We start from the raw sequence: 24406 nt of genomic DNA, 5'->3' as shown, positions 1-24406 counted from the left end.
AAAATCTATTCTTATAGAATATTTATCGACATATTCATACAACGTTGGACGTGTTTATTGTACGAGTAGTCTGGTTGCTAATTATCAATAATTTATAATTAATTTTAAAAAATAAATTAATTATAATGTCTAACCACAAATCTTTTGCTGTATATAGGATATATCGTATGGTACAATACATCACATGCATCATTCATCGTATGATGGATGATGCATGCGGCTATATGCTATATGCAGCGTACATCATACAATCTGATGCAGCACTGCACTGTATATGCACAGTAAAAAATCTGCATGTAAAGAATAAATAAAAAAAATAAATGGAAACTCATTTCGGTGGTATGAAGGTTGGCGAGGAGACAATATCTGGCCATCGTAAATTGGAAACTAATAAATTCTTTATAAAATTTTAAAAGAGACGGTACCGGTAGAAGCGCAAAGCCCATTCGGATATTACTTTGAGGAAATAAAGCCGTATCTCGCTTCCCAAAACGACCAAGAAACCAGGAGGGACCACAATATATCCGTTCCCGTCATCAATGCCATGCCCCACGTCACCTCTCCCCCGTAATCCCGCTGTTGTTTGATTGCACTCCCAAAAGCCCGCTTTCCTACTTTGCTCTGTTCCCCATGTAAACCAGAGAAGAGAACCTTCCCTCCGCTCCCTCCCTCTTTCTCTTCTCCACGTTGCCCCACAACGATCCCAACGCCGTTCCCGTTACGCTCCCGTCCGCCATTACATTCCCATCCATCTCCAATTGCTGATAAGACCACTCCTCCCCTCCAGCGATCGATGATTGGCCTGCGCCATTAATGCTGAGGGCTTCGAGGCTACCAGGATGCTAGGGTTTGCGTTTGGGCTATTATGAGATCCGGGAGCGATCCCGATCCCGATCTTGATCGCGATGGGTGTGGCAGTGAGAAGGTTTGATCCCCGTGGCTTCTTCTTGTTTTCCCCCAAGAAGCGGCTCCGCGCTAGCTGGTCCTGGAAGAAGAGGGCGATTCCCCGCTCGGTTCTGTGCGGGTCGATGCTTTTCGCCTGGGCGTCATCTCGCTCTTCATCGGCCAGATCGCGGCCGACCTCGAGTTGTCGCGCCTCCGGGGACGGTGGCGACCCAAGCGGGTACGAGTTCTTTCACCAGAAATGGAAAGATTCGTCTTTACGAGTACTTATCACCAGAACCGCAAAGATTCATCTTGTATTTTTGGCTCTTCTGCGTTGATTTTGATTGAGTACCAGATTACTGTTGTCGACGTTCTTATAATAGTTTCTGTCAATCCTGACACAGGACCAGGCGTAGCTCTTTGTTTTCTTGTTTGTTTGTTTCTGTTTCTTTTTTTTTTTTAATACCGAAAAAGAGGAAAAGAGGGAAAAACAAAGAAAGAAAGAACAAAATAAAGATAACTAGCTATATCTATATATCTTCTTCCCTTTCTCTACTTTATTTCTTTTTTCTGAAAAGACGTCAACTTGTTTCGATATAAAGAGTGTGAACTGTGAAGCGGAGCCCTAGTTACTTTCGGGTAGTTGAACCTTCCGATGGTAAGGTGTGCTTAGATTCTCTTAATCGTGTTAATATCTTGTTTGACACAAGGGAATTGTGTTGATTATAGAGAGAAGCAAATTTTTATTATTGTTTGCTCTAATTGGGAGTGAATGGGCACGATTATTCACTTCCTGCGATATGGTGTTCATAGTAAAAGCAACTTTTTGTTTTTTTTAATAAAAATGTTCCCCCATCTTCATCGAGTATACAGTATTTTGTTGTATGATGATGCTTGGTGGGGGACTAAATGACAATTATTCCTACATGGTGAGTTTTGCCATTGGAGGCTTGTTAACCATCATTCTTCCATAAAGACGGTTTACTTTTCTGTTGTTTTTCACGTGTAACATCAATCAGGAGGTTGTTGCATTGGGGTGTTCCTTGGTTCGTGAATGTGATTGGTTACTAAGCTGCGGGAAGGGAGCTTGGTGATACCACTTCCTCTAGTATTGGCTGTGAACATCTTTATGAATGTCTTTAACTCAGTATTGGTCTTCACATAAAACATGTTTTCATGTATATGCTTGTGCTGCTTGCTTCCAAAGATTGCTGACAGGACCACCACTTGCTTCTTGAGTTAAGACCTCGATCTTCTAAAATTTTCTGGTCATCCCTATTATGTTAAAATTTATCATTTGCACTTCAAAAATGGAGTTTTATGATATGGAGCCACCATGAGGGCCCTTCATATGATCATGAAAGCATGATAGCTAGACATGACTCATATGGAGAATTAGCTTAATGAGATCACAACAGTGCGAACTTGGTTAGTGTCTGAGACTCTGAGTGATTTTGGCACATGAAAATGAAGTTCTTTAAAAGGAGGTCTTGCTAGAGATGATGCTCCTACAAGAATGCCATGTCATTGAAAGGTGGTCATGAAATGTTCTTAAACTTTGATGCAACATGCTATAAAAGCTACCTCATATTGGATAATTTTTACTGGTTTATGGTCAAGATAAAATTTGATGAAAGTTTAGAAGGAAAATTCCGATAATTCATCAATCTGATAATATGTACTATGAGGAACTACCTTCTGAAGATTTATTGCTCATTATTTTTACAATTCAGTGCTTCAGGCATAATTTTATTAGATTTTTCCTTTTCTGCTGTTATTCTTGATCTTAATAAAAAACATTTACTAGTATTGATCTATTTATTATTCAGGAGGCATAGGTTCACGGTCATTGAGTCCTCTTAGTTATGTCTCATGTCATATATGAAATTTTAGAACAACGTGCACTGATAAGAACGAATGGTAATCAATGGCAGCGATCTAGGCAAATTCACTGATAAGCTCAATGACTGTCATCTATTAAATCGTAAGATATGACTTGATCATGTCAGATGCATATTACATCATATGGAATTCTGCTGCTTGTTATTTAGTTGACCATATGCCTCATGGAATTACTTATTTATTACTAATAAGCTCTGCGCATGTAAAAAATTAGCAAGCTCATTATATTTTTTACCTTCTAAAAAGCAAAGAAAAAAGTTTTGGAGTGCAGGAGTTAAAAGGAAGAGAGTTTTTTGTATTTTTACAATCATTTGTTGAAAATTGTTCTTTTTCCTGATAGGTGGTTACAGAATTATCATGAATGAGTGGACATGATGTTGTTATATCAGATATGCTGTATACAGGCTTATGCTGGTTGAAACTAGGCTTTTTTTTTTTCTTTTTGGCATTAAATTTGACTCTAGAGATATCTGGGTCACACCATCTTTATCATCTGATCTTGAGTGGAGCTCGATCTATATTAGAGTTTGCTTACATACATCAATGTCATGTAGACTTGCCTTTCTAGTTTTTATATTCAATCTAATGAACCTTATGAGTGTTAGTTATTTCGTAGCTACTAAAAATCCACTGCATTATCTGACATCTAATAAGCTTTTAGAGTCAGGCAGTCTCCTGTAACTTTGATTGAAGTTATAATATGTTATAGAAAAAATTGCTTATGACCTAGGAGTCCTCTGTAGCATGGTCACATTGGTATATTTCTGTGAAATCTGTTGATGGCTGAAATGATCCAGAGTGTTCAACGAGGATACCAAAAGTTGTAAATCCTCTACATAACAGGTTATTAAGACTAGGTGATCATGCTCCCAACAATATCCATTGTAAGTTTTTATTGTGGTGAACCGTAATATCCATTCATTTAAATCATATTGATCCTCCACTGTGCTTGACGAACAAGACTTAAACCTAGGGTCTGCATCAAGCTGACCCTCATCACTCAAGATTCAAGAACAAACAAGAAAGATCAGGATAATTATGCCTGCCATAAATTGGAAGGGGAACATGAGATGACTTTGGGTACTTTTGTTGGTACATTCAAATAATTAAACATTCCACAAGTACTGAACTTGTGTCATTAATTTGAATCTGTTTGCAGGGTCACAATGAACCAATTGATATATGGAAGTCAAAATATTCAAATCTCTACTATGGTTGTAGTGCTAGAGGCCCTCATTCCATTGCACATTCTTATTGTGATGAACTGCAGTATTCTATTCATTTAAATCATATTGATTAAGTGCCATTAATTTGAAGCTATTTGCAGGGCCGCAATGAGCCAATTGATATATGGAAGTCAAAATATTCAGATCTGTACTATGGTTGTAGTGATAGAGGCCCTCATTTCAGATGTAAGTTCTTTATCGGTTCATCTGGCAATTTTCTTCATACCCACATACTCGGTTGCAAGCAAATCTCCTAGTTTTTACCTCCAGGCAAACGTAAATACTTTCTGTGTATCTGTTCTTAGGAGTTCTCAGCATTAGCTACATTTTTGGTGTATATGATGTGCCAATAGTTCTCAAATTTCCACCAGAACAATGTTTTTTCATGCTACTTCTTTCCGCTCTTTTATGATTGCTACCTAGAAACTGACACATAAGTTGTTATTAAACATGCTGTAGCCATTGGATGTTTTATCATCTTTGTAGTTAAAAACTCTGCTTCATATCTCTTTGGGTTGGCTGCCCAAATTCTTCTTAAGAATTTATTCCTTTGAGGTCTTTAACACATTCATAACATATTCTGCAAGAGAAGATAGTATATGTTATATCATTTCTTTATTCTGAAAGGGGAAATAGGCACCAAAATAATTAGCTGACTTGTTTTAAGACAATAACAATTTAAAGAGGTTCCATTTTGTATTATAATGTACTGTTCTGAAGTTTCTGTAGCTGCATAATTTCTTGATACTTATGTTAAACATAGGAAGCAAATTAGTGAATTGCTGAATCTTTCTATTGGTGGTAAAAGTTTGTGAGCTCTGAGGCTGGGTCATGACGACCTGTTGCATTAATGGGTGATACCATGTTCGAAAATTGTATTATTTGCAGTTCTGTGGGCTCCATGGAGTGAAAGAAACAAACTTGCTTTGAGGAAAAAGAAGATGATCTGCGTATTTCAAATAATGCAGTGGTGATGTACTATGCAAGGTTTTAAAACCCAGTATTGGTTTTGGCCCTCTAGATAGAGATTAGCAATTTCTGTTATTATGGTAGTTTTGCTCCAAGTTTCCGAGTTTTGTCAAAAAATAGAAAAACAAAAATATAAGAAAAAACAAAAAAAGTTATTTCGCTACATTTCATGATGTTTCAAGTTGTTTATGACCATAATTTATGTAGTTTGGGTGCTTTCATGTTGATACTAAACTATTTTGAAGCTCAATGAATTAAATATGTTATAATTTTCTCTAATTTTTATAATTATCCTATACTTTCTCTGATATTTATAGCTTCTTTGCACTTTTTTAGTTTTTATAATCTCACACATTTCACTCTAGTTTAAGCATATTTTGTTTTATTCATTTTGATAACTTATATAAGCAAAGAAGCCATTTAGCATATTTCATTGTATTCCATTTTGATGATCCACTTAAGCACAAAAAAATCCACCCAGATAAAAATCCATTTTATTTTATTATTTTATTTAATATATAATTTTATTCTAAAAGAAGAGAAGAAGACAGAAAACTCGTTTAAGTAGAAAAAGAATCATAGAAACGCATAAAACTTTCTAATTAATAAAGACATACATCAATCTTATATTTTGCCCACTAGAATTAAAAAACACTTAGCAAAAAATAACATTATTTAGATCATTAGAACCTTAGATGAATGTGATATTTAATAATACTAACAAATTTTAGAGAACAGTAGAAAACATGGAACACATACACCTGTTAAATAGAAAGAAGATTGAAAATATTAGTTTCGGTTGGTTTCTGCGAAAACCAGCTGAAACTAAAAAATTCAGTCAAATTTGGATTGGTCTCATCTGCAACAGACTGGTTCTGACTGAAACTTCAAGCCTTCGTATTATGACATGTTGAGGGGTTGGAAGAAAAATGCCAAGACCTAATGTTGTTGTTATTGTAATTTGTAAAACAATTCCTCTTATTAATCTTGAGGGCTTGCCTGTAAGTAGCTGTATCTAAGGCTGTTATAGATAACATTTAATGTATTTAGATGCAATATGTAACTTACAGATGCGGAGATTAGCTGCGGCAATAGGTTGGGCAAGATTGAATTTGTTTTGCATAAATTTAATGCTTTGGAGACTACAAACTTGAGCTGAAGTCAAATTCATTTGACCTAGAATGTAAAAACAAGCTTGAGAATTATGAGAAATGACCAGAGCTGACCAAATCAGCCAACCTAACATCAGCCAACTCAGCCTAACTTGATACAAGCTAACCAACCCAACACTCTCTTTTCACTAGCAAATTATTACACTTTTCTTTAACTTGTTATAAAAGAAAGAGACCAAATCTTACCTCATCTTCTATGTACAAAGAATTAGTTACGCTAGGACTAGAAATGCTCCGGAGGGGATCTTTGTAGATGTTGTTTCCATGACTGGTGAATAATAGGCACTTAGCCTACTAGACCACTTTGTGGACTGTCTATAGCTGTTGATGTGTATAGAGCAGTAAGTTTGTGGCCACAGTGGAAAGAGAGGTTCTGAAGCATTGGAATGATTGCTAACAATGTTTCCATTTGCTGGTAGAAGGGGGCTGGACCATGGAGGACTTGTAGCAAATCAATATGGGCAGACTGAAAGAAAGTCCTTTTTTCTCTGAAAAGAATCTGTTAGTAGAAAGGTTCGAAGAACTGACTGTGTTGTGGTATGGTATGTCCCTTACCGAGACATATAAGGGGCATACCAAGATATGTAGCATGTGCTATACCTAGGCATATCAATGAACCATGAGTCAATACAGGAGCATGCAATGGTATGTATGGTGATGGTATGTGACCAGTATGCTCCTGTATTTTGGTACTTCAAACCTTAATTAGGAGGGTTAAACTCAAAAAATGAGATGATTAACTTATAAATCCCGTTCAACTCAATCATCATGTTTTTTTGTTGTCATGACAACTCATGGCATCAAAGCTGAATCCAATTCACATGTATCTGTAATGAAAACATCCAATAAAAACCCAACTCAATATCTTAGTATCGTGATCTGAATGCAAATCATGATAGTTTTGGTTCAGTTTATGATGTCATCAAATTTTGTCAACCCTACTTGAACTTTAATGCAAGTTAGCTTTATAGGAGTCTTAATATTTAGCTAATGCAAAACATATGCTACTAGCATTCTTGTTTTAAGAGAATGTTCTAATAAAGCGAATGCCTCTTGTCAATGATGAAAGAAGTGAAAGGTTTGGCGAAGTCTACATTTTTTTCTTTCTTTTTTTTGTGTTCTCCTCAGCACACCTTTCTCTGCTTAATGATCACTATATGCAATGTGGCTCGTATTTTGAAGCAAATGGCTTGGCATCTTTTCCCTACCTTTTTATATCTCTATTATTCTTCTTGTTCTGCTGCTTTGTTTATGATATTTGTGGCCACTGTATGATATTGATCCTTCCTGGAAAAACTTTTTTTTTCCTTTCTTTTTGGCATTTTTTTTAGTGTAAGAATGCTGCCTATTCTGATATTATATTTTTCTGTGCTTGTCTTTTAGCTGCAGTACGTGAAAGCAAGTCTAATGGTTACTTATTAATAGCAACAAGTGGAGGACTAAATCAACAAAGGACAGGGGTTTGTTTTTTCCCTTTTTAGAATGTTCTTTTACAAGTTAATATTGTCTCCTTTTTTTGATGCTTTGCTGGTTGATGGTACATGCTTCTGCAGCCTTTTGAAACATTGGAAATCGTTGAGATAATTTCCTGAAGGAAGCTACCATATGTTTCGATTCTTGGAGTTCTGCTTTGACATGGTTCATTCAATTGACCTACCGCCTTAGGTCCTAAAAGAAATTGCTAGCTAATATATTATAGTTTTAATGGCCTTCCAGATGCTTCAAGTACATAATCATCTAAGTCATGTTGTACCCCTGGATAAGTAGCAAAATTTAGAATGAAATCCTACAGATTATGCATTTTTTTCTTTGGCTGGGCCATTTTATATGTGAAGGGGAAAAAGGAACAATCCCTGGTCGTCAGCCAATGTTTTTTCTTGGTTCTGCTTACAGCTTTGAGGACTTATCTAAATCATCTTGTACCCCTGGATGAGTGGCAAAATTTAGAATGAAATCTTGCAGATGATACTTTTTCTTTGGCTTTGTACATTTATTTACTAAGGGGAAAGGGAACAAGCCCTGGTTATCAGCCAATGCTTTTTATTGGTTCTCATTTCTTCTTTTCTGATATTCAGATAACAGATGCAGTTGTTGTTGCGTGGATTCTAAATGCCACTTTAGTGGTTCCTGAGCTGGATCATCATTCTTTCTGGAAAGATGACAGGTAAACTAAGATCCATGAAAATTTAATGAAGAGATGCTTCAGGTTCCATTACTAGATTTGATTTACATTTATTTAATGAAAATTCCTTTTGCAGTGACTTTGCCAACATTTTTGATGTTGACTGGTTCATTTCCTCACTTTCAAAAGATGTCACCATAGTCAAGAGGATTCCGGATAAAGTAATGAGATCAATGGAAAAACCTCCTTATACTATGCGCCCTCCAAGGAAATCAGTTCCTGAATATTATCTGTACCAAGTGCTGCCAATTCTCTTGCGGAGGCATGTAAGTAGGCCAAGTAACTCAACTATGTGCTTAGTCGAGAGACCTGAGACTTTACATCTGAATTATAAAATCGGAATTTTAGAAATCTACATTACTGAATTAATACTAGAGATGTAAAATGTTAGTTACTTGCATCTTTACTTCCAAAGCCTGACTATAGAAGACTTTGCTAACTGTAAAGAGTAACTTAATGTGATATTGATGCATAAAAAGTGGCTGTTACAACAATTGGTGGGGCAAGCTGATTGACTTAAAATTACCTTGCATGTCATTTTTATAAACCAAAGTAGCTTAAAACAGGTATATTATTCATGAGATATTGGACTAGAATTGGCATGTTGTTTTTTGCTACACTTTTCATTGACATGATTGGGAAATGTGAGCGTATTTAAACTTTAAAGAGTTCATAAAATTGCAGGCTGTGCAGTTGACGAAGTTTGATTACAGGCTTGCTAACAGACTTGATGATGAACTGCAAAAGTTACGCTGCCGTGTGAATTATCATGCACTAAGGTTTACAAGGCCTATCCAAGTACTTGGTCAAAGTTTGGTAAAGAGAATGCGGGAGATGAGTTCTCGATTTATTGCTGTCCACTTAAGGTACATACTCTCTCTTTGCTACTAAAATGGAGCATTATCAACTGCTAGAGATATGTTTAAGGACATATGGCTTTCCCTGTATTCTTAGTTGATGTCAAACATCACTGCAATATGAAATAAGAATATTTTCATTTGTATGTCCCATTTCTACTCTTTGCCACTTCTAATCTTTCTTTCTTCCTTTCGTTCATTCTCTCTTGAAATCGAAAGATAGTGCCTTGCACATAATTGTCCAATTGACACCTTGATCTGCAGTCATGTTTCCTCAAATATCTGGAAAGTCCCCTTTGTTGAAATTGCCACAACTGACAAGCTCAATGGTTTAAAAAGGTGGCCACGGTATATGTCTGAGTCAACTGGAAGATTTTCTTCACTGAATTTAATAATAATCATCAAACTTCTTACTATGACAACTCTGACTTTTCCCTCCCTGTTTTGACTACATTAAAGCCAATATTGTAGATTTTGTTGTTTTGAGGTACCACAACAATTAGTTGTGGGAAAAATGCTAAACAAAGCTATTCTAGCCTTGCCTTGCCTCATTTCTCTGGGCTGGACCTGTAGAAAGTGCTTAGAGGCTGACAGATAAGCTTATCTAACACAGGGCATCCACATCTCAGAAAGAAAGGCTTATGTGAAGTGCATGTGCCAGACCTTATGTTACACTCCATGTATTGGCTATGATTATTTCTTGAAATAATGGAAGATAAAAAGAGTCTTGTAGCTGCTTCCCGACCTGATTAAAGTAATTGTTTTATTACTTAATGTATTGACTAAATGCCGGTGTCTTTCTTTTTCCACTTATTAGCTACACTGAGTCTTGTTTTCAATTGACACTGCAGGTTTGAACCAGACATGCTTGCATTTTCTGGTTGTTATTATGGTGGTGGGGAGAAAGAACGCTATGAGCTAGGTGAAATAAGGAAGCGTTGGACAACATACCTGTAATTTTACTACTGTTTATGTTATATTTCTTATCATCTTAGAGTAAAAAAAAATTATTATATGTTCAGTTATTTGATTGGAATTTATTTTGTTTAAATTTTTCAAGGGTGGATTCCATACTTTATTATTGCACATGTAAATTATTCTTTGTGCTCTCCTTATCTATCAAGGTTTCTGTTATGTTTATTTCTCTGGCGGTATCTTGATTTATTTTGATTTTGATCAGAAAATTCTTAGTGACATTGGTCACATACTGGGTCACTAGATAAACATCTGTGTCATGATACTGCCAATAGCTTACTGAAATGCATCATATGCCTTTGTTTTTATCAAGCCTAAAGAGCCTCAATATTCTGCTACAGCTAGTGGTCTTAGAGCACTATTTTTTTTGAATAATTCAATTGAACTGTTCTTGATTAGCAATGTAATTGCATATGTATATGCATGTCCCTTGGCTCAAATCACCTTCCAATTCACCCATATGTTAAGGATGTTAAACCCCTTGTCTGCAAGGTCCCCAAGGCTGCCAGGCTGTGCTTTTGAAACATGCAGATTGCATTACTCTTTGAATACATACAAGTATAATGCCTTTACTTTTTAAGCCACAGGGCCATGATATTCTGGTGCAGATCATTGTCTAAGAACACTATCGAACAACTCAATTGAATTGTTCTCGATTAGTAATGTAATTGGTAATGTATATTACATGTCTGCCTTGGTTCAAATCACTTTCCAATGCACCCACACATGCCAAGCATGTTGAACCCCTTGTCCACATCATCCTAAGTCTGCAAGCTAGTGCTTTCGAAACATATGCATTGTATAGCCATGGAATTTCATACCAGCCCGAACCGCTGGTACACCCCAATCGAGTCGGACCAACGGGGAACCAAGATGGTTCGGTCGAGGAAAACGGTACATCGGAGGGAGAGAAAAAAAGAGGAAAAGAGAGAGAAAGGAGGAGAGGAAGAGAGTGCAACACCGCTGGGGGCCGGCGATGGCTTGTTGTGGCTGCCGAAAGGCCGTGAAAGCCTTCGCCGTTCGGTGTCGTCCAATAGGACTTTTAAACGAGTGAGAAAGAAAGAGAGAGGGGGAGCGACCGTTGTGGCCGTCGAAAGGCTGCGGAAGCCTCTATGGCTCGGTGTCATCCAATAGGACTTTTAAACGAGCGGAAAAGAGAGGGGAAGGAGCTATCGGAGGGCGCCAGATGGTTGCCATAGCCACCAGATGGCGGAAAATGCACGGACAGAGTCATGGCGGCGGAACAGGGGCAACTGCCCCAGTTCACTCGTCGGTTTTTTTTTAAGAAAGTCAATGAATAGTGAAGCCGACAATCGGTTTGTCGGCTTCACTTTTTAAGAATTTAAAAAAAAAATTAAAAATAATTAAGTAATGGATTTGCCGGCTTCACCGTAATCCATATTTTTTACAAAAAAAAAAATCGTGAAACAAGGGTGATCATCCCTGTTTCACACTCGGACGCTGCAGGCATCGGGTGCGCCATCCAGCGGCCTCTTCGATGGCTTCTCTGCCCTCCAGCTGGCTCTCCGATGGCTTCCCCTCATTTTCTTTCTTCCCCTCCTCTCTCTATCTCTCTCTCTTTCTCTCTTTGCCTCCTCTCGATTCGATTCTTTTGCTCTGTGTCGGTTCATGCCGGTCTGGTCCGGTACGGACCCATACCGGCCACCGGCCGGCATGTTTTCTGGTACCGAAAACATGAACCTTGTTGTATACTCTTTGAAATCTTGAGTTTGCTCTATAACAATAAATTCTAGCATATATTTGATTGTTCTGCATTCACAATTTGCTAAACATATGCAGGTATCAGATACTGTTCTTGATTTATGACATGATTGAAGCTGGCATTTTGGCAGGATCTGAGTGCCGAGGATGAGCGTAGTCGAGGGAAATGTCCTTTGACTCCACATGAAGTTGGTTTAATGCTAAGAGCTCTTGGTTTTGAAAATGATACATACATGTATATTGCATCTGGAGATATATATGGTGGAGAACAGACCCTCCAGCCCTTAAAGATCTTTTTCCAAACCTCTACACAAAGGAGATGCTGCTGGGGATGATTTGAAGCCATTTCTTCCCTTCTCTTCTCGTCTTGCTGCCATTGACTACATTGTCTGTGATGACAGCGATGTGTTTGTCACAAACAATAATGGAAACATGGCCAAGATGCTTGCTGGCCGCAGGTATGACGTTGTAACTTCTATAATTTTCCCCTCTTGTTGCTTTATGGTTTTCTTATGTTCAAGTCTGTTGCTTTCCATGTTCTGTGTAGATGTACTGGATATTTCTAGAGGCAAATAAATTCATCTGGAGGCCTGGTAACCATGGAAGGCATGGTTTGAAATAATGACCACCATAACATTACAATGGCTGTTATAATGGTTTTGAAGGGCATCGGTTACTGGTTATATAAATAACAGCCGTTATGTGACCACTATCGCATTATAACTGCCATTATATAACAGAAATAATGGTTATTATTTGACACATGCACTGTCTTCCTCAATAAAGTAATAATTGTCAATTTTCAAATTTTTCACCACTTTTCCTCCAAAAGGAGCTTCAACCACCTGAATTTCTAACAAGTGAACAGTGATTTTGACGATAATGTCGATTTTCCGTTACTTCTATTACTTTTTTTCGTGATAATTATTATTTTAAGACCAAAAACTCCAAGTCGCAATGATGGCGTAAATCACAGCTCTTATAAATGTTATAATGGTAAAGAATTGTTGGAGGGGTCTGCTAAAACAGAATAACACTGCTAGTAAAACCTTGGTTGCTGGTAATCATAGAAAGTTCTTGAAATGTTTCTGAAAATTCATCCATGTAAAGTGCATGCTGACTCACTACCACTTCACAAGATTTCTACTCCAAGTTCCTGACTGTCTTTGTTCAATTAGTGAGTCCTATATGTAATTGATGCCCTATGATGTGCATTCTGTCATTAACGTTTACTGTTGTACCACCAGCAAGCTAACTTATTTTCTCAATCTTGGGTGCTTCTGTCTCCAGTCCTGGTATGAAATATCTGCATCTGTACATTTCACTTGATGCTGTATGTACAAAGATAACTGATGCAAATCAAGATTCCTACTGGAATTAGAATTTTGTCAATTTTTGTTCATTCGAGGTGCCTGAGTATTCATTTTAAAGCTGATCTGAAGTCCTATTTTCTATTTTGAGTTTTAACTAGTTTGGGTTTTAGGAGTTAGTTATCGGCTTAAATTTCGGTATGGGACCAAACCTGAGATTAGTTGAAACAGAAGATGCTTTTTGCAATTTCTGGATTGAATTTGGTCGTAGATTATGTGGCATGGTTTGCCAAGTATTTTACCTAGTTGGTTTTTAGATGTTGTTTTAGTGGGCTTATATAAAAGAAAAGTGATAATCACAAATTTGACGGTGTATTTTTCCTTGATAATGAGTAACATTTCTATCATACTGGCTTCCATGAAACCCTGAGGGTCAACCCTTGGCCATTGTGCTTTTGTTTGGAATCTTTGGATCCCATAGGCTTTATGTTTTCCTTTCTGGCACCTCAAAATCCCAGAGCATAAATTGGCAACATATGGTGTCATGATTCCGCACTCGTTTTCTACCCTGTAGGATATGCTAGAGTTCAAAGATGCACCTTATACAACTACTCACATAGATTTCTCGCACCTATAATCGTGATCCTTATGATATGGGCTCTGCTGCTGTTGAAGCAACATGGTGGGAACCCATATAATATGGAGGATGCTGCATTTTGTGCTGCGGTGTGAGAAACCAACCTGCATTTGGAAGATAAGCATAAGTATTATCCCTGGCAAACTTGTTTAGCTATAAGTGTCCTATTTTGCCCTTGCCTCTTCCTAAATTCCATCTTTGAGACATGACTTGAAATAATTTATTCACACTTCCATCAATTCTTCATTATTAACTCTCTTCTCTCTTCGATCAATCACCATTTGCTGCTGCCTCTCATGAGGGCTATCTCTAGTCTATGCTGTTCATGTCCAAACATCATGTCTCTCAATTTCTTTTCTCTAGGCATTTATCCTTACCCTCCTAACATCACCCTTACAAGACTCTTGCCTTCATTTATGTTTTTCTTTTTGCTTCCTTTACTCTCACTCGTTGCCCGACATTTTGATCTACAAGATTGAGCTGGTCTTACTGGTGATGCAGTTGACTGCTCTTTCAAAAGACAAGTGCTGGAAGCATCTCCATCTACCATGCTTCATCCTATGGTGATATCCTTGCCTGTCTATGCATATGGTGAACTAAAAGGAGCAAAAGGAACTTGTTTGTGGATCCCTTTTTTTCCACGTTTCTTCTCTCAGATGCTCTCAGATTCCCTAAGATTTGCAGGAAAGTACTGATCTCCAATTGATCTACGCTGGAATTTGCAGGAGGTACATGGGACATAAAAGAACTATTCGGCCAAATGCTAGGAAGCTTAGTTCTCTGTTTAAGGCACAGAAGCATATGGATTGGGAGACATTTGCAAAGAAGGTGAGGCATGCCAGAGAGGCTTCTTGGGGGAACCAGATGAGATGAGGCTGGGACGAGTTGAATTCTATGAATTTCCGTCTTCTTGCATCTGCCAGAAAACAGGCGAGCCCTTTGGTGAGGATTCGAAGAAGCCTGCCGAACAGCTCACTGGAGGACTTCATCAGGTACCTGAGTTAGATAATAGTGGAGTTTAGACAACAAATTGCCCAACCTGCTGAGGGTAAAATTAAAGATGTTACATCTTGAGGGGATACTATGGAAGAGTTCCTGGCCAGGTGAGTCATGGGAAAGGAAAAGGATGCATTAAAGTGTCCTGCATCCTAGCTGACATTGACTTGGTCAACTTAAGTCAACCAACCTTCGCCCTGTTTATTGATTGATCATTTTCTAACTGGAGCACTTACGCCTAGGCTGATCTTGTCTAGTTTTATGGAGGCTAGGGTTGTTAATTTATGGCTGTATTGGTAACTCAGATTTAGGAAGACTGGCATAAAACTGTACTCAGATCTGCACAAGGGGAAGGAATTGACCGCAGTTGGCTTGGTTGATTGTAATATATAGAAATTACTTTTGTTCGCTACTTTATGCTTTTACTTTTAGTCAAAGCCTCAAAGGAGGTCAGTCTGTTATTAGGTACGTAGACACCGAATTATTACCACTTACGTGATTACTTCATGGTACAGAAACTAAATGGGACCTTTAGCTGTTTATCAACTCCACGAATTGCCATTGTCTTTAGGAGATGGAAAGGCCGTAATATAAGAACGCCCATCTGTATGATTGTTAGCACCAGCTTAAAGTGACAGGGCCTACCAATGGTTAATCTGGGTCGTCCTTCTTAATTTACCATCCTTCCTGTGTGGTAAACGGTTATTTTCGTTCTATCCTGTGTCGTATTGATCTCAAACTTTGATTTAATTTTCCTGATTCCTGTGTTGCCTCTGAAGATTTTCACAATGGTGTGGGATAATCTACCTGGAGAAAGCAGATAGCATTGAAAATTGTCATTTTTTTAAAAAATTCATAGCAGATGAGGTCCTCAGGTAATTTTGGACTACACAGAGCGGCAAGCCATGTTCTGCCACGATGGTAGCCGGGATTCCATCTGATGGTCGCATGCCACCAAGAGAATTTACTAGCAGGCCAACCGCTTTCTTTCAGGCACTGGAATCTGCTGAAGCTTGCGTCAAGCATCAAAGAGATTCTAGGTAATATATCTTGGTCAGGCACAAACTGCATATCTTGAGCAGCCTGTCTGTGGAGCCTGGGTGCAAAACAGACACCAATAAGAGTCAGAAAGTCTTGCATTTTCAGTGTCAACTCACGTATCTTGAGCAACATGATTGGCATGACCGTAGGGCTCTAGATAACTTCCGAGGTTACATACGTCAAACTGATAATTATGTTTGTGATTGTTACAATCGTCCAAGTGATTGATTTTCCCCCCCCCCCCCCCCTTTTCCCGACCAATTATCTCCTGCAAACTCTGATAACGTATATAATTGCAAACTCTGCTAACGAGGACTACCAAAAAAAAGAAACTTAAGCCCCCTTACCTTTAATTTTTTTTAAAAAAAAAAAAAAAAGAAAGAAAAAGGGAAGAAGAAAAAAAGGAAAAGAAACTCCGGTAGCTCTTTTTTGGACGGTGCACCTGAGAACCCTTTTGCTGCTCATTTGTGCTATATGGAGCAATGAATTGATGATATACGAGTAGCTGGGCAACAAAGTAAACTAGCCCAACAAGATGATGCGAAAAGAAGAGAGCTGACTTGTTGATTATCTTTGAAACTTAAATAAACAGTTGTTTCACTGATAGCTCACCACAAATATGGTTCTTATTGTCATACTCATTTTGCTTTATTAAAAACTTCTTTTTGCAATTCATTTACCAAAAAGAGTGCAAGACATCAGGAAAGGCATGAGTAGGCCAGAGATTTTTCTTCAATAAGCTCGTTTGCTGTGGCGTCCATCTTTGCCCGTGAAAATTCATCAATTTTAAGACCTGCCATCGAAGGTAAATGAAAAGAAAGAATGAAAGAATTTTTGCAACTCATAATATTAATCAGTGGAGCCATGACACGGTACAACTTGACCTATGTTAGATATAAGCTTCAGGGGATCTGAAAAACATCAAATCTATTTCAAATTCAGAATGCAAGGCTTTGAAAACCCATTGAATAACACTAAATTTAGCTCTAACTCATTTGGTTCAACTGTAATATAAAGATGATGCCTATGTGCATAATATATATATATATATATATATATATATCTCAGCACCTGAAAAGAGATTTCCAGAAGGACAATGATCTGGTACTACTTACCCTGCACTATGGACCATTCTCCTTTCTCACAAGTAACAGGAAAGGAGTAGATCAGGCCAGCAGGAATACCATAGGACCCATCTGAGTACACTCCCATGGATACCCAAGTGCCCTGGAGAGCAATGTAACTTGTTATAATGTTCAACCATAAAGTTGATAGAATTAAAAAAAGAAAAAAAAATCTACAACCAGACCAAACCTTGGGAGTACCAAGAACCCAATCGCATATGTGATCACAAGCAGCACTGGCAGCAGACAGTGCACTTGACAGCTTACGTGCTTTAATGATAGCTGCGCCTCGCTGCTGCACAATAGTGATGAACTCGCCATTCAACCTGGTACATAAAATAGATACACGCGTTAGATAAAACATGTGAAAAAAATGAAAGGGAGTTTGAAACAAGGACTAGGATGCTAAAGCACAAAAACATATGCAATTTTAAAGAAATTAATGTCTACCTGTAAGATAGACACTTCCAAGCCACAACACCAGTTTATCTTGCCAGCATCAATAGTAGTGAACACAAATAAAGCTAAGAAAATATCAATATTTGCTTGATTTACCAGCAACATCATATTATTTTCCAGCTTGGCATTGAATGGACCATCTGCTTTATCATTATGCCAAGAAATAAAATCCTTCATGATGGTAAACCCCATAATTCATATCCTCAATTGTTGATTGGATTGATGGCCAGATCCAACACGGATTGAAGGAGAAATTCCCACAAAAGGTTACTAAGTGATAATTATTTCAAGAGAAAACGATATGGTTTACCGATGAATGTTTGATGGATGGATGAACATTTCATGCGTATCTATCGCAAAAAGTTAAATTTACAATTACTTCCCAGCTTGCTTATTATTACTTATATTATCTACATTTCTAGTTCAAGGTAAATTTCTCCTTACCTGGCGTGTCTAGCACCTTTTCTATCAAATATTCAGGAACTTCCATTCTAGCATAATTTAGCCTAACCTATTCATTTTCTAAATATACACATTTTATATATTCATCTATGTGTTTTTTCCCTCTCATTTTCTGCTCTCCCACTTCATAATTCTTGGTCAAAATCTTGAAACTTTATACCTTACAGAAGGTCCAAGTTACTAACTGGAAGATTAGTTCATCATTTTCTTCCTGCTTACAGGCAACAGCATCTCACCGATATTTTCATTCTTCTGTGTTCATTGTTTCACATGATCAATGCCTTGGCCAACTAGCCAGTTTGATCTATAGAAGGATTCGTTAAATTGAGTAAATTAGGCTTGAAATAGTAATAAAAATGTAGCAAACAAAACAAAAATACTACATCTCTAAACCAAACACATTCACAAGTCATTTATAAACTACCTCATTAAATAATTATTACAAGAATAAACATATGCAGTAATAAAGAAATAAATGTTACCTTCTATGTTATACTGGGCAAAATGAGCACTGCTTTAAATTATCACATCATACCTATATGTATAGGCATTGACGGAAAGCATTACAGGACAATCATTCAGAAATTTCAGAGATACATAAGGTTTTGAAGTGAAAACACCAGAGTTGTAGAAGTTATAGAGTTTGAGGATAAAATTGTTGAACCATTTGAAACATACTGAGCATATACCAAATCTCAATGAGTGAACTTATAAATGACATAGAGTGTTTGTTTTTCTTTTTTTCCAAAATTGCCTTTTGATTGGTCCAAAGGTTTTGTAGAATGGATTTTTATTATGTCTTCATTCTATGGAGTAATATTAATTTTCTTGAAGTCATGGGAAACCATAGGAAAGGCCATTTAAATTATTGAAGCTTATAATCAGCATATTACAGCAGCATAGATTGCATCAATGATTAAAGAATGACGTAGCCTGATGTCCGGAATATGTTGATAGTTTCCACAAAATATTTTTTTTTCTGAAAAAACAACTTCATTTTGCTATTAGAACACTTTCAAGAATGTGAATGCAATACTACAGCAATAGCACTAACAGATATAGCCATTACCATAAATTGATTATGGTACATGCTACAGTAGAAATGTAAATTTGATTTTAATGGCCTTGATAATTACTTAAATTAGGTATTTTTCATTCAACTATTCAAGAAGCCTTTTAGTAATAACAAGATAATTTGGCAACTTTTGCTTCCAATTTTTCTCAAAGAAAAGGTTTCAATCTTGATTTACCAGGAAAGTGGGTGTATTACCATGTATCATTGGCAATGAGTTCTCTGACTGATTTTTCTCCAGCTTGAGTGGTAACGGTTGCATGATTGACATCAGGATATTGAGTTGAAGAGTGGTTTCCCCATATGATGACATTTTTCACATCGCTAACTTGCATATTTAGCCTCTCTGAGATTTGACCAAGCGCTCGGTTGTGATCAAGCCGCGTCAGGCAAGTGACATTCTTTGCAGGGATCGACGGTGCGAATTCTTTTAGGATCAGCGCATTGGTGTTAGCTGGGTTAGCAACAACCAGCACCTGTGAGTTTAAATTATGCATCCATGTCAGAATTAGAAAGCAACATAACAGGGGTGTGTGTGTGTTGATAGTGTGTGTTATTACATTTCTTTGTTTCTTTATACATGTATGTATACACAGATTCAGGCACATATCGGACACATGGAGATAGAGGATCCCTATGAATATCTTAAAATGATCATATAGGCTTGTTTCATTTCCACTGAGATCTGACTCATGTGCAGCCATTATTTTAAAAAGGAATCTATACAGCATCATGTGCAGCCATATATTTCATATGCTGCCCCTGGTTATCCTGCATAGAGCCTAGGTGGACTTGAAATTACATGGGGCCCATATATAGGTCGCTGAAGCAACTGCAATATGCCTGAGAGGCTAACATATGCTACCTCTATGATATGCTGGTTAGGCAGATCATGCTAGTCATGCATTATGCAGTAACTTGCCTCCTCACCTTCCTCTCCATTGCCTCCTCATCCTCCTTCCCCTCCCCTCCACTTTTCCTCCTCATGCTCCACACCAACCTCTCCTCCTTCCCCTCCGCCTTCATTGCCTTGTCCTTGCCTCCTCTTTCACCCAAATGCCGCCTTATGACCTAACTCTATGCAAACCCTAGCTGCCCATATACTATGTTTGCTATTTAGAACTTTGCTGATAGTTACAATAGAAGAGGAAAAAACCTGGAGTTGAATTTTCATGCAGGATTGGAAAAGATGACTTGCATATTTCAGAGAGTGAACATGATATTTGAAGAACCATCTTATACAATTTGTAATTTCAACTTATATGGCCTCATACCCCTTCAAAGGAATAAAAAACACTTAAATGGCATCATTGGCACAACAAATAATGGAGGGAAGTATACAAATCAACCTAGGATTCAACTTTGTAGCTTTTTTCCTAGTGTTATACGGGTTTGTCTAGTGTATTTAACAAATTCTTATCTGGAATTTCTTTTATATAGAACAAGTCTAAAAAATAAAAAAGTTCAAGTTTGCGACATGGGTATATGACATTGTGAGGCTATAAAATGCACTCATAATTTAAAATACATAGGCCTGGTTTCTGGGTTTTCTAAGGCATATCTACATGCAGTCTCCCATCTTTCCATGTTAATATCTGGAAATACTTGTCTGTTTTCTTTCCAGGAAACACCTACACGTTAATGTCTGATAAGACCAGTCATTAAGAAATGCCAGCCATTTTGGGATAAATTTTCTCTGGTAAACATGATACCCCAAACAGTTGCATGTCTTGATGTACACTAACGTAAAGGCCAGTTCATCAATCCAAATAACATGATCCACCAAGATGAACCAAAATCCTATAATTAACACAACTATGTGATTTTGCTAAAACCGATGATTTGGTCAAGCCTGCTACCTAGATAGATGTTATTGCACACAGTCTTCTATATTTCCATCACAAGGTAGAGTTACCATGATGAATGATTAAGAATTCCCTATGTTTATGAAATTAAAACATATGACAGCATTTGCATCCTATGACTTTGAAGAAATTTACAAGACATGGTAAAATTAACTAAATGAGTGAAAAAAGCCCATGCATTTAAGCTCTACCACAAGATTATCACTAGTATATTTGAACAATGAGAGAACTTTCTGAAACATTATTACCACCTTGCAATTTGCAGCTGCATGCTTCTCCAAGGCTGAAGCTTGTTCTTTGTAAATAGAAACATTTTTTGACATGACATCTTTCCTTTCCATCCCCTCTTTCCTAGGAAACCCGCCTACCATTACAGCTATGTTGACACCAGTACAAGCCTCTACCACATTAGTGGTAGCAACAACACCTGTTGAACAAAAGATATATATTGCTGACGCGACCAAGATAATTTGTTTTTAGTTTAGCTAAAATTGCTAATGATGTAATAGTATACCTTTAAGAAGAGGAAATGCAGCATCTATCAACTCCATTTTCACACCACTTAAAGCCTCCGCAGCAGGGGGAATGTCAAGCATGTGCAGAATTACAGGTTGATCAGGGCCCAACATCACCCCCCTAGCAATCATTGGGACAAGAGCATACCCTATCTGTCCTGTAAAATAGAATCCAAATAGGAGATATACATTTAACAGTGGTAACTGTAAGTTTATTGGCAAAGGGATGCTCTCCGGAGTTATTTTGTTAGTAATTGTCTTTCCGAGCAAGTATTGTATCTATTCACTTGCTATGATCAAAACGAGGACAGAATTTTTTTCTTAAATCAAAACTTTTCAAACTCAGATAAAGGCATATATTTTGTATTATGTAAAGACATAATGTCAATTTCTTATCACATCATGGCCAACCTATCAGCTATTATTTTCAAAGTAGATATTGACTGATGTCAGTGCCTTCAATTTTTTTGGACAAAAGTTGCTTCATATTGATAAATTGAACTTGTGCAATTTACCTACTAGAATAACTTGGTTAAATGTTAGCTTCTATTCATGAAACTGATGACATCATTCATCTCATTCACATGCAGAGTGTCGTACTTAGTCCTTACAATTGGAAAGACAGGTTTGCTTATTTCTTACTTTTTGCATAAATAAGAAAAAAAGGTAGAGATTGCTCTTAAAAAAGGAAAGAAAGAAAGAAAATATGATGGAAGTTACCCATCTGATGAGTAATGTTGGGATAGAAGCTCTCTGTGCGGTACATTTCACCCTGTTCTAGTGCAAAGATTTAAGATACAACAAACATTTTCTCCCACCTTAAATTGCACCACAAAATGTCAGTTCAACAGCATAATTGAAACTCGGTTTTGACCATTTTCTAGAAAATGATGTTGAAAGCAACAAAAAGTTTCTTCCTCTCAATGAACATTATCACCCAAATTATCTCTCTATCTTACTATTTTCCATGTCGCCCATGATCTACACAAGATCCCAAGAGCCTCTTTCCCATGTTTGGAAGTGTGTTGAGAAAAAAGGTGGAAGATCTATTAAAGACATCCACCACACACACAGAGATCACCTAATTTGAGCTGTCTATTCAAAGAGATTATAAAAGAATTGTAAACATATTCAATCACAACAGAATCAGAAAAATTAACAACAAATTTGATATTTAAAAACACTAGCTACTTAGCATGAAGCTGTCAAAGAATCTTATACGGAGAGCTGCAAGACCATACGAGAAACAACTACATAAAAAAAAGGGACTTTATAACTTAAAAAGCAAGATTTGCTATATCGGTGTATATCATCCTATACCGATTCTGAATTGATACTTGGTATTGGGGGCATACATAGTGTTAGTAGTTCACCGTCTCAGTAACAAGTTATATTGTTAGTTTGTGGTTACATCTGAAGTACAAAGACACCTGGTCCAACATGAGAGTGCAGAAATAATCCTCCTCTCTAAATGCTTTCATGGATAGGAAAAAGAATTGCAAGTCTGCTTTGTAAAATGACTCTAATCAGTCATACAAGCCACAAACTAGGACCCCTTTTAAAACCCGAACACAGAGTCGAATGGATCAGCAAAGTCGCAATTTCCAGACATTCCTCCACAATAAATTGGCCAGTTTTTTTCAAGACCTCTACAACCCTTAAATCTAAGTAAACATGAAAGTGTAAAATAGAGCCTAACAGCATAAAAACACGCATCTATCCCAAGGGTCAGGCTTACGAATTCTTCTTTCCGATTCTTTCCAACAACAACAGAAAGAAAGAAAGAGAGATATGGAAGGATCACGAAAGAAGGTCGAGGGTTCGAAGTTTGCCTGCGGCACCGGTGATCAATACTTTGATGGGTTGCTTCTCCGCGTCCTTGCAACTCATCAAAAGATTCACGACACATCTAATAATCCTTTGGAAGAAGAAAAGAGACGCCATGACATCAAATCTAAGCCAAAATCTCTATACCACAGGAGCACCTTAAAATCCTTGAACGAACTCATAATATATATTCGTTTTGCGAATACACATTATGGGATACCTCCCTATCGGCATCAAGTCAGGCAGATTCGAAACCCAAGCATCCAAGAAACGAAGAGAACAACGATAGGACCGACAGATTGAATTCAATAATCGAGGGGAAGCAGGGATCGGTGACAGTTACCAGCAGCACCGGTGACGAGAACCCTGACAGCGTCTTTGGCCATCGTGGAAGCGTCTCTCTCACAACAGCACCGAGAGGCGGCGGAGGAGGAAAGAGTGGAGTATTATATAATAGTAATCCGGTGGTGTTGGGATGAGAAGACTGGCGAGTGGAGATGGAGATGCGTGCCAAAGAGATAGGAGACGAGAGCAGTAGGGTGGCGATGTGCAACTCCGACCTTGATCGGCCAAATCCTCGAGCATAAGCAAAATAAATCTCTCCTATGTTTTTCTCGTAACTAATTCCCGATGGTTATTTGTTCTTATGTTACCTATATATATATTTTTTTATTACTAACTTGTATCACGTACATCTATGTGCCGGTATGTGGTGGACCACGTCACCCATAACCGCACGGTAAGGGACCACGTCGCCTAACTTGCATATTGTCATGTCATCTATTCCCTCCAAGTCATGAACCCCCGTTTTTTTTTTCTTTTTCTTTTTTTTCTTTTGTTGTTTTGGTGTCAAGCAATCGACATTGAAACCTTAGGTTTCATCCTGACAGCACAAGCACATTGATGCACACCCCAATGATTTACAGCCCCCAAAGCTTGCTGAAGACTGCAGAATCAAAGACCTGTTGGACCCATATGAACCGGAGATTTAGTCAGAATCACGAAGAGATGCATGTTATTCTATTGGTTTTTAGACGAATATTACACGATTCACAAGTTCTTAGTGGCGATCAGAGATTGGTGTAATCCATGAGGAATAGGTGTTATCAAGTGATTTGGTTCCTACCGTTTCATCAGCACTGCATCAGCATTCATCAGAAGAGAGAATTGAGTAGCGACATTCAGCAATTTTCATGGCCCGTTGTTTT

The 24406-nt window shown here is 37.6% G+C and overlaps 2 protein-coding genes across 3 annotated transcripts; one reads left to right on the top strand and one right to left on the bottom strand.

The window, feature by feature from the left end:
* The first annotated feature begins 511 nt into the window (after positions 1 to 511).
* Positions 512 to 15301, top strand: LOC105043661 (O-fucosyltransferase 29). Its single transcript, XM_073255710.1, is given in 12 exon segments — positions 512 to 1123; positions 4105 to 4199; positions 7538 to 7614; positions 8230 to 8318; positions 8413 to 8602; positions 9021 to 9202; positions 10045 to 10145; positions 12017 to 12175; positions 12178 to 12213; positions 12216 to 12348; positions 14563 to 14669; positions 14672 to 15301. Coding segments are annotated over 12 exon segments (1575 nt in total). The 5' UTR covers positions 512 to 905; the 3' UTR covers positions 14860 to 15301.
* A 1109-nt stretch (positions 15302 to 16410) lies between these two features.
* Positions 16411 to 23750, bottom strand: LOC105043662 (malate dehydrogenase). 2 transcript variants are annotated; one of them, XM_010921294.4, is made up of 7 exons: positions 23542 to 23750; positions 21371 to 21529; positions 21108 to 21283; positions 19190 to 19467; positions 17189 to 17324; positions 16990 to 17101; positions 16411 to 16667 (listed from the first exon to the last, which is right to left on the bottom strand). In XM_010921294.4, exons 1-7 carry the CDS (start codon positions 23582 to 23584, stop codon positions 16573 to 16575), a joined length of 999 nt encoding a protein of 332 aa, XP_010919596.1. In that variant the 5' UTR covers positions 23585 to 23750; the 3' UTR covers positions 16411 to 16572. The 2 variants fall into 2 exon arrangements, with proteins under 2 accessions (XP_010919596.1, XP_019705341.1); XM_019849782.3 differs by lacking the exon at positions 23542 to 23750 and adding an exon at positions 23204 to 23452.
* Between the last annotated feature and the right edge of the window lie 656 nt (positions 23751 to 24406).

This window comes from Elaeis guineensis, chromosome 4 (genome assembly GCF_000442705.2).
Source record: "Elaeis guineensis isolate ETL-2024a chromosome 4, EG11, whole genome shotgun sequence".
NCBI classification, from domain to species: domain Eukaryota; kingdom Viridiplantae; phylum Streptophyta; class Magnoliopsida; order Arecales; family Arecaceae; genus Elaeis; species Elaeis guineensis.
Note: the sequence above shows the minus strand (reverse complement) of the source record. Positions and strands in the feature narration are given on the sequence as shown.